The sequence below is a fragment of the Patiria miniata genome, unplaced genomic scaffold (genome assembly GCF_015706575.1).
Source record: "Patiria miniata isolate m_02_andy unplaced genomic scaffold, ASM1570657v1 HiC_scaffold_11, whole genome shotgun sequence".
Taxonomy (NCBI): domain Eukaryota; kingdom Metazoa; phylum Echinodermata; class Asteroidea; order Valvatida; family Asterinidae; genus Patiria; species Patiria miniata.
Genome location: NW_024037049.1, coordinates 5,062,039 through 5,073,071, shown reverse-complemented (window position 1 = coordinate 5,073,071; position 11,033 = coordinate 5,062,039). Strand labels below are relative to the sequence as shown.

Sequence of the window (11,033 nt, the reverse complement as noted above, 5' to 3'; positions counted from 1 at the left end):
ACAAAAATTCCACTTTTCTTGAAAATGACGGCACACCAGGTGCCACAATTTCACGGGAGGCTTGAGACTATTATTATTCACTTACAGTCAGGTAAGGTATTTCATAATATTTTGGTAGTTTTGTTTTTTGATGGTTGCAAATGTTATATGTTATCTTTAATTTTACACCTCAGAATAATGTCACAATGTGTGGTCATAAGTCTTCTACATCCATCTTGGAAAACTGGCTTTCTCTGACGTTGAAAAGCACAGGTACTGTCACGGGAAGGGGGCTTTACTCCAAGAACAAAGCGTCCATTCTAAAAGATTCTTTTTATCTAATACCGGTACTGTCATTGTTCGTGAAAGCTTTGTAGAGAGTTGACAGAGACCGTACTGAATCTTTTTTTGGAATATATTGCCTTCAAGCGTGGGCCGTTATTGAACAGTTAGTTAGGTTAAAAGAGTGGCTGTACTGGCAATATTTGGCTTCTTGCTCTAGTAAGCACTCCATCATATGAGAGCTGTTGCAAAAAAGTATGTCTTGTATTGTGAGCCATGCTTTCTTCTTATACTTGTATCAGTGCAAAAAGCTATTAACCCATTTGCACCTGTACTACATTGTATTACGTGGTATTTATTCACTGATACAAACCATGGAGTTCTCAGTCAGTTCCGGTGTGATGTGAAAATCAGACTCCTGTGAAATTTAGACTCCTTTTTCCTTTTATTGGTTAAACCCTCTCACGTGACCAGTCCCTCTCCTAATTATCTATGCATGAGCAATACCACCAATGAGTCCATATTTTAAAAAAACCTAAATTCACAGGACTCTACAAAGAGTAACAGGCAGGGCAGTGTGGGCTATACAGGTGCTAATTGGTTCCTATACCTCAGCCAAAAAAAACAGAGTTATATAAACACGCACATTTCAACATTTATGAGATACCAATAAGCTAAAAATGCACACAATTTTACACCCTATATTTGTTAGTCAGACTTTGCAGTGATTGTCCGTCTAAACTTTGCATTATCACCAAAAAACATATTCCAGAATGCATATGTCAACAAGTTGTCAGACCTCAATTTAAAGCCTACAGTACCTGACAACTTGACACTGTTATCCTGAGTAAATGAAGACGCCCAGTTGTGTTTATGAAATGAAGATGTTCAGACCAGGAAACCACTGTCTAGACTTTTAAAATTTGTAGAGGAAATGTCAAACTGAGCAAATTGGCTTAGATTTTTGTTTAGAAGAAGGGCCCTGGGGTATCATAAACCAGTTTTTAGCTACACTGATTTTTAGCTACTCTGATGTGTGTTGCTTGTCTGACATGGGTAGAGGTTCCGATTGGAATATTGCCACTAGTAAGTATTATGGTAAACATGTTATTATGAATTACAACTTATAGATTTACAAATATAGACTGCTTCAGTGTTGATAATATTAATAAACCAAGCTTGCCAAAAGATTCTCTAAATGGCCTTTCACACGGATACTCAACACAGAGAGTTTGGGAACCCCTTTCTCACTAGCGAGAATCCATGGTTTCTACATGGGTCCAGTGATATACTGGGTGAGTCAAACAAAAGGAAACCCAAATGGCATGACCAATTTTTTGATGAAGTTCTTTCAAAATCTAGGATATGAAAGCCCAATTAATAAGCTTTCTTTTTGTACAAGAATCATTCAAATCACTCATGTACTTTTTAAGTTACAGAATTTTAAACACAAACACCGTTTTACTAGGGTTCAGTCCACCGATCACAAAAAAGGTAAGTGTTGTTTCAGCAAAACGAAAACAATTCACATAGGGATGTATGTGAATTGTTTACCTGAATGATTCTTGTACTAAAAGAAAGCTTATTAATTGGGCTTTCATACCCTAGATTTTGAAAGTGTTACATATGCAGAACTTCATTTAAAAATTGGTCCTGACTTTTGAGTTTCCTTTTTTATTACTCGCCCTGTACACAGGTAAATTCCAGCCCCAGTAGGGACCAGGGTTGAGAGAACACAGGTAAAAAAAATCAAAAATCTACAGCCGAACCGTATGCATACTGCCTTGCCTACCCATGTTCGATGGGACGCAGTTCTACTCATGGTGGACCCATGTTAACTTCAACACAGGTAGGGGAGACAATGTAGTGTGAAAGGGCCTTATAATATAGGACCTTCTTTTCCTCTCCCACCCTCCCCTCTGAATGCACAAATCTGAGGCACACACTGACGGTTGCCAGACCTTGCTCTTTCTTTCTGATGGAAATTAAGGGTTAATTTTGTCACCGGACTCCAAATTGTCATCATACACACAGCTTCTCTATGGTGAGCTGATGCAGCGAATGTCTCTAATAGAGGATTTAGGATCTAGTAAGTCTTATTTTACAGAGCACATCCTCTATTAGCCACAAATCTACTATAATCCCATTGCACTTTGTACCAGATCATAGGGCCGTCCTGTTACAACTTACGAGTACAAGCTTACACCCTTCTCCCACTTTGACTGTCCATTGTTACAAAACTGATGAATCCCAGACCTCAAAGTGGGGCAAGCATAATGCCAACCTGAGGGACTCAATTAGCGAAGGAAGAACATCAAAGACAGGATGGTATTGTTTCGGGATAAAAACTTTTAAACAAGAGGATTTGGGCGGAAAGTTTCTTGGCTGGTCTAGCTCAGCTCGCTAAGTCCAAAGAAAACATAAAGAGGTACATACCAAATCCATACCAGATTGGAATTGTCAAGTGGGTTCAAGTACAAGTTCAGTCACTGTTTGAACCTGTTTGTCTGTAACTGTATATTGAAACATGTGGTTCATGCATGGAGGCATGAAATATCTACACATTGCATTTGACATACATGTACATTAATTGACATTTTCAATATTTTTAATTGAAGGCTCAAAGATTATTCCTTTAAAAACAAGACTAGGCAAGCCTGGTAAAGCTAAAGCCTTCTTATGCATCTGGTCTACACTATCGGCCGGATGTAGCCCATTCATTGGTGTAACAACTTACAGGATAATCCTTTACGATAGCACTGCAACCAGTCTAATTCACAAGTGACAGTCTAGCAAATAAGTCCGTCACTGAGATTGGTGGACGCTAGGCTGGCACTCTGGGACCAGCAAAATTCTGTTTTAAATCATACATTCCTCGTTTGCAAAATATATCAACAAGTACAAGCATTATAAAATCTAATCAGTAATGATGCACAGATGATGTAGTTAATTCTTTGTTATCTCTTAGAGCTGTGAAACAGATCCTCTCTGAATTGAAAAAGGGTTTGTTTAGATGTACAGCAGGGGGACATGATTAGCTGAGAAACAGCCTAAGATGGTGTTTTGTTATGACCCATCAGGCCAGTTGTGGGGTTTCCCCTAAAACAAACAAGGGATACTGTCAAATGTGGTCACCACTCCACCTGATTGGATGCCCCAAGGGTAGGTCAAATGATAATCCCTGCTGCCCAAGGTTCTTTCATTCTTTACTGTATCCTCTAAATTCCAGGACTTCATTTGAGCACAGGCTCTTCCTCACAGGATATGTTGGTGTTTTGAGAAAAGAGATATGTAGTAGCTGTTGCTTTTGTGGATTCTTTCAGGCATGATAATCTTTAGGAATTTTCAATGTTTGAATATTATATATTATGAAGAATTGATGTGTAGATCTGGGGTTAAAAGTATGCTTTCATGCTTGTTCAGAATATTTTGGCTTTGGTTGTATTAAGACCAGTCATAGTCAGTTGTTTTCATCTACTTTTGTGTGTACAGACAACTGACAAGCATTTGTCAGGCAAGACAAACATCATCTTTTCATGTTATTTTGCCCACATTAAACAAAAATTTCACCACTTGTAAACCACCCATTTTTTTTCAATCTCAAGTCACTTAAATTATGTGTAGTTTGTGTAATTGTAGGTGGATACTTTAGATTAGTTCTTGTGATTGGCTGAAAGTTACTGTACATCAGACCAATCAGTCAGCCTAATCAATTGTGTGATGCAGCATTTACATAATGATTGGCATTTCACAGTCTATTGCAACACATCCTAGTAGTACTAGCAATTCATGTTCCCATTATCAGGGGCCTTTCATTGGAATCCACACATAACCATCCCATGGGTTAGCAATGATAGGAAACCTGCTGTCCAACATGTGGTTTATTGCTACGATAATGTAAATATAGTCCTGTCAGGTGGTTGTGTGGTATTCCAAACATGAACCCTCATTCAATTTAAGCCTGGAAACAGCTGTAGGATAGGTCAGTCTGTTGTTTATCAAGTGGAGAAGACTCCATCAGTAGTGTACAGGGGTTCACCATCTATTCACCATCCTGATTCCTGAATGCCAAAAGTAGAAGTTCAGTGTGACCCAGGAGTATGTATGCATGCATGAAGGTATGCAGGATTGGAGGACAAAATGTGAACAGTGTCGTGTGAGAACTACTGCAAGGTTTTTTTTTATGATGGCAAGCTCCATTTGAATTGTTGGATTAATTTTCAGTATCTCAGTAATGGCTTGATTTTCTCTGTACTTTTTTCTAAATTAGTTTGACTGTTTATCATACAAAATGTTTCCTTTGCATTTGTAGAGCCATGGTAGAGCATACTGACACTGTCAAAGGAATTGTGATGTTCTTTTTAAGTGGACAACAAAAAAATATTCTGCTGGAACAATTTATTCCAAGGAATTGGCCCTTCCAATAAAATGTGTGTAATTTCATCAGGCATGCAACTGGGAAGTCACAAAAAAGAGGAACTTCAAATCTTTCCCAGACTTTGTACAGTGTTTTTCTATTTTCAATGGCACACGTGGGAAGTAAAAAAAAAAAGAGGAAATCAGCTGATCCAAGGAAAAGTTGCATGCCTGCTTAGTATCACACTGGAAAAAAATGTGAAGGCGCTTTCACTGGAAAAAATGCGAAGGCACTTTTTCCAGTGAGATACTCAAATTACACACATTTTGTTGGAACTTTATTTCCACCTTTTCAGCAGAATAATAAAACACCAAAGGCGGAAAACAGTGTGTTTTCATAAATACACACAGTTTCAAACTCTTTTTGTTCAGTTGTTGGCAACTAGTAGCAAGAAGGAAAAGGCTTTTGAATCCGTCCTGTTCATTTAAAATATAGTATATAATCAAAAGGAAAGAGAAGAACGCAAGAAACAGAAAGTAACTACATGTACCTCAAAACCCCATAGTTTATGGTAGTGTAACAGTAAAACACATAGAACCAAGTATGAATCATGTACATTGGGTTGTGTAACTGTAAGTACATGTGCATTTACACTCCAACAAACACAACCAAGACTTGCTTTGAAAATGATTCACAAGGACTTATTTTTCTGCAAAATTTCTGGAAAGCTTGAAACCCCTTCCCATGAAAATGTTATGACAATAAAGCACAGTTGCTTCCGACCACTTAATAAGAAGAGCAGATATGGTGCCATGGGAGGAGGGTAGTGAGAATCAGCAGAGGGTCCCGGACTGGTCCCTCTCTCTCTCTCTCTCTCTCTCTCTAGCTTCATCCTTGAGAAAATAAATAACATCCTTTGCTTTGAGGACTGTGTCTGGCATCAGCTGTGGAATGTCCAGTCCGAAGGCCCCAGGCTGGGAATTCCTGGTGTTATTGTTTGGAGTGTTTTCTTTGATGTTGGAGTTGAGAGGATTTGATGGGGGTTGTGCAGTGGTCTTCCCGGCACGCAGCAGGTCCATGGTCACCATAGGCCGTTTCACACAATCATCTTGCCTCCCCGGTCCCCCTGTTGATATGAAATCAACACAGGTACATATGAGCCCTTTTCACACTAGACAAATCTTGGGGTTGAGGCAGGGTTAAAAACATGCACTGTTTCACACTTAAAGAATTTCAACCCTGCGTCAACCCCGAGATTGATTTCGCCCGGGTTGAACTCAACCCTCCTCCAGACCAGGGTTGAGATTCCTGCCAGGGTTTAAAACAGTTGAGCATGATAAGCTTGATTTGCATGAAACAAGTGTGAAATGATGCGGGGTTGAACTCGGGGTTGAAAAATCAAAAACTCCACCCGGGCGGCTCTGGGTTCGCCCAGGGTTGAGTTAAACCCGGGTTGAGAGGCTCTAGTGTGAAAAGGGCTATAGTGAGCAGAACCGGGTCCCACCAAACACTGGCGTGCCATTTACTGCTTTGTATTGTACATGGGTCGGCTGTAGACAATAGATTTTGGATTTTCTATCTGGGTATGATCTCATCAACCCTGGTCCAAACCTGGTTTGGATTTTACCCGTGTAGAGCACCCGACCCATGTACATGTAGATGACCTGCTGTATTCTTGCTACCGGTAGTTGTAAAAGTGGATAGTTTGAAAAGCCCACACGTTGTTCTTTAATTGGGGGTTTTGAATTTAATTATCAAGATATCCGACTTTTCTTATTCATAATTACCCAACCATTTTCAAATTGAGTATGATGTTGTAAATAAATTCTCTCATCTTTTTAATTCAATATACGTGTGATTTTATTACTTATATATATAATAATCCTACAATTTTCCCTCACTTTTCAATGCTTACTCAATTTTACGTACAACTTTAGGCCTACTTCCTTTCTGTAATTGTCAGAGTCAAAATTGAAACTAATTCAATTCACTTTTAATTTCCAAATGTTTGAAATTTCACCACATACCTTTAGTCCCAGGCCTGACTAGCTTTATTACAAAGAAATAGTATTCTTTTTCCCTCTGGGACAGTTGGGAGGTGGATTACACCCTTATCACTTGATAAATATCATCACATGATGAGGAAAACTGATCAATGCTAAATTTAACCCCAAAATAGCCTACATTTGTTTGTTGAAAAATAACCTTTTTGTGTTGGTAACAATGGAGAGAATGAAAGCAAAAGTTGTGTTGATAATACAGCTGAATCATAGGAAATGTAGCAAGGTTGCTGTTTTCTTTCCCAACATTTATGAAGGAAATTGAATGCAGGCATACGCACTCACTTTCTTTTTTCTGAATGGACATTTGATTATAGCCTGACAAAGCAGTATCAAAAGCAGCATTACTGTCAATGACTTGTCTAAAAATAGCTTCTTAGAATTTTCAGCAGTACTATAAATACTGGATTGCAAATAGAATTACATAGAATTACATAAAATTAGAGTGGGTGAACTTGAACAAGCAGAATTACTATCAATGACTTGTCTAAAAATAGCTTCTTAGAATTTTCAGCAGTACTATGAATACTGGATTGCAAATAGAATTACATAGAATTACATAGAATTAGAGTGGATGAACTTGAACAAGCAGAATTACTATCAATGACTTGTCTAAAAATAGCTTCTTATTAGAATTTTCAGCAGTACTATGAATACTGGATTGCAAATAGAATAACATAGAATTACATAGAATTAGAGTGGATGAACTTGAACACGCTTCCATTTTTTTCCAAAGCATTCTACTGAATCCACTCCAACACTGCATCATATGTAAGCCACATTAATTAATTAATTATAAGTGTGCCCATCTTCATGACAGCAACTGTTCCCTATCCACCCTGGTAGGTTCCCTCCCAAGTGATCCCAGGGCATCCTGTGATGAAGCCCAGGTGATTACATAATCCATTCCACTTCTTGGTACCAGGCAGGAGCTGGCAATCAGCCGCAGGTGTTCTTCCCATTCCTTTGCACTATATCAGCTGCACCTTGCCTTTTCCCAACTAATTCAATTTGGCAAGTGCAGCTCAGATTGTTATTACTACTCCAGCTGGTGAATTATCTTCATTTATCAGGAATTGTCGGGAACATTTGGGAATGGGGGAGATGTTCAACTTAATCTGAAATGAACTGCAGCTCCAAAGTCTATTCTATTTGTAATAACACATTGCAAGCAGCCCATCATGTGAAACTGATAAATTATTTTTAGAAGGATTCTGTTTTCCACCAGCTTTTGTACAGAGCTGTATGCCTAAAATACCGGCGTTAGAATGCAGGTGCACTGCATCAAGATTCCAAAATATATATTAAATTCAATAAATGCAGAGAGTTTCGGGTTTCAAGAATGCAAATAGTCTTTTTTAACATCATTTGAATTTTGTATGTACCTTTAAATAAGTCATTTTAATTTCATAAATTTATAATTTAATTAGAAACAGGTCTTGTGTTATAATTTTTTGTCGATCTAGTAACACTAACAGGAAGCTGTGTTCGTTGCAACAATTTGAGGAAAACACCACTGGAGGATAACGGTGCACTTTGTCATAATTGTAAAGAAATGAAAGTAAGCAAAAGGCAACTGCCTGGTATTTATATCCGTCAATGTATGCGTGATGTGCGTGACCTGTCATGGTGAACAGATCCAGTGCATTGTAGAATGACTACTCATCTTTTTTATTGGCACAGTCAGTTTACTTGATTGCGCAATATGGGGAAATCCCATGCAATGTTTGCGGCGGCGTTTCATCAAAAGCAGTGTTTGGAAGGACGCTCTGCACTTTTGAAAAGAAGTTTACCATGTGGAACAGTTTTTCACTGGCCTGTACTCTTGAGGTTGTTTGACCGTCAAAACTCAAAACCCTAAAACCACTAAACCACTGTTCACATTACTTCGAAAGAAAGTTGAATATATTATGAGGTACCTGTAAGTGTACATCTATACAGACACACAAGAGTCATCCAGTCCACCATGGAGCTACTGAACGCAGTTCTTGATTCAATTGAGAATTCATCACAGGATTTTGTTTTCTCTTGTTGATTGTAGAAGACCCCTGGCCACTAGCCACCTGAGAAACTATGCACCAAGAATCCCAGGGCCATATGGTGCCCTCCTGTTACTGCCATCACAACAACATGCCCTAATAAATGACTGAGCAATGAGAATGTATACAACATTCCTGACACTGGCTGGAGGTTATAGTGGGCAGGTTGCTTCACACTCAGTCAAACCCCTTTAAAGGTGCCCAAAGAGGCATTAAAGGGACTATCAGGCCAGAAGAGAGCCCAGTAAGTTTTCATGTATCAGCATTTTCCTGTGAGGCTGTATCAAATGGCAGTCTAATTCAGAAAGTCGGCGTGAGCTGCTGAAGTTTTTGAAATCACTTGTTTCAGTCTCGGAATGTTTTGAGGGCATGTTCAGTCATTAAAGAGATAGAGAAGCCATATGATTTATTGGCCAAATTAATTCCCATATGTTTTTTGTTCCTACAAGAGCTGCATTTAGAAGATCAGCTCGATTTGGCATTTCATTTCACCAACACTGCTGATAGGATTTTCTTCAATATCTACTTGAAACCAATTGTTGGTAATAAACAGAATGTGTTTGTATAAATTCATTTAAAAACTATTTTCATTCATTGATTTGAATGAAAACTTAAATCCATATTTTTATGTTGAACCCATTTTACAACTTTGCTTCTTTAATATTTATAATTTCTTCCCTGACCCTTTTCTCTCTTTAAAAGATGGGGCTGTAAAAACGATTATGATACAATTTTTCACTTTTTTGGTTTGGTTTGGTTTATTTGGCACTCACACCAAAATACAAAAGAATAGGGAATTTAAACATGTAAGGAAAAGAACACAATAAAATAGCGCACAATTTATACCAGCACCACACAAAACCAGGGCACAAAATCAAAAAAAGTCTGGTGCCTAGATAGTCCAGGCATGCAACTTTTCCTCGGATCTGCTGATTTCCTCATTTTTTACTTCTCATAAATACCAATTTCAAATTGAAAAACACTGCACAAAGTCTTGTGTGGTTTGGAGTTTCCTCGTTTTTTTCTAAATTCCCAGTTGCATACCTGATAGCCCATAAAGGCTTATTTCCAATGTGGTCCGACAAGCCTTTGAACCCCCCCCCCCCCAAAAAAAAATACAAAATAGCCCAAGGTATAACTCAAGAGGAATACACTCCAACACTACACATCGAGACAGTAAAATACAAGAATACCAAAAAAATTATCTATAGAGTATTAAAATACAACAATATTCAATAAGTATCTCCTTCAGAGTGTGCTAGAAAGAAAAACTACTTCAGGCTAATCACAGTGCCTCCCATTAAAGGGAATGTACAACATTTGCTTTTGCTGCAATTTTCAGGAATAAATGGATTTGGAGGATTAGTATGTTATAGCAAATATTGTTACACTGACTTGTTTCACGTTTTGGGTTCGTAAGTGCTGGAAAAACCAAGAAAACCAGTCACATTCTTGTAGTCTGGTTCCCTGACCCATTTAAGATGAAACGGAGCAATTTATAGACTTTAAGTAATTGTACGATCAGAGAATTAGACCAGCAGGCTTGCACCTCTTCACAGGTGTGTAATCAATTGCAAAGAAAATGCAGACAAACTAAATATGAAAATTAGGAGCACTTTTTAAAAAAAAGAAGCCAGTTTTCTCCAATGCTGGTCGACCGACCAGCGTTGGAAAAATACCATTTTTCTTGAAAATGTCAGCACACCAGGAGCCACAACTTTACAGGATGCTTTAGACTGTCATTCCCTAACAGTCCAGTAAGATCATTCGTGATAATTTGATCATTTCGTTTTTTGATGTTTGCAAATGTTGCATCTTAGTTCATAAGATCAACAATGGTTACCCAATTTCATTAACTGAATAAAGGGAATTTATGTGAGAGTTAAATAAAAAAATAACAATACAATTAAGAGGTCAGTGGTCATACAGGATAAGTACATTTTTGCTAATAGAGATTTAACATTGAGGAAGGAAACAGATGTGACTCCTTTATTTTGTTAGTAGGCACTTCCAGTTTCTCCTTGAATTTTTTGTATTTGTTGGATAAACAGGCTCTTGGAATTCCACACAATAAACATAAAATTACCCAGGAGGCCTAATTACATAAAATTAAATCCGAAAGTAATTTAAATTGAGCCACTTAACCTGTAGTTGTTTCTTAATACGTAATTGAAATTCAAGGTGGGAGCAGTGTTTTCCTTCACTCAACTCCACAATAAATTGATTAGCACCTGTGCGTTTACATGGGTTATCTGGTCATGTTTTGAGGGAGTCATTCCCCCACCATGGCCACCAGGCTTGGCCCTGGGGTCCTGT

The 11,033-nt window shown here is 38.1% G+C and overlaps 1 protein-coding gene across 1 annotated transcript; it reads right to left on the bottom strand.

Moving 5' to 3' along the window:
* Positions 1 to 4,885: 4,885 nt before the first annotated feature.
* LOC119742738 lies at positions 4,886 to 8,851 on the bottom strand. The gene is made up of 2 exons (XM_038218910.1): positions 8,598 to 8,851; positions 4,886 to 5,744 (listed from the first exon to the last, which is right to left on the bottom strand). The coding sequence occupies exons 1-2, from the start codon at positions 8,644 to 8,646 to the stop codon at positions 5,452 to 5,454; spliced, it is 342 nt and encodes a 113-aa protein (XP_038074838.1). The 5' UTR covers positions 8,647 to 8,851; the 3' UTR covers positions 4,886 to 5,451.
* Between the last annotated feature and the right edge of the window lie 2,182 nt (positions 8,852 to 11,033).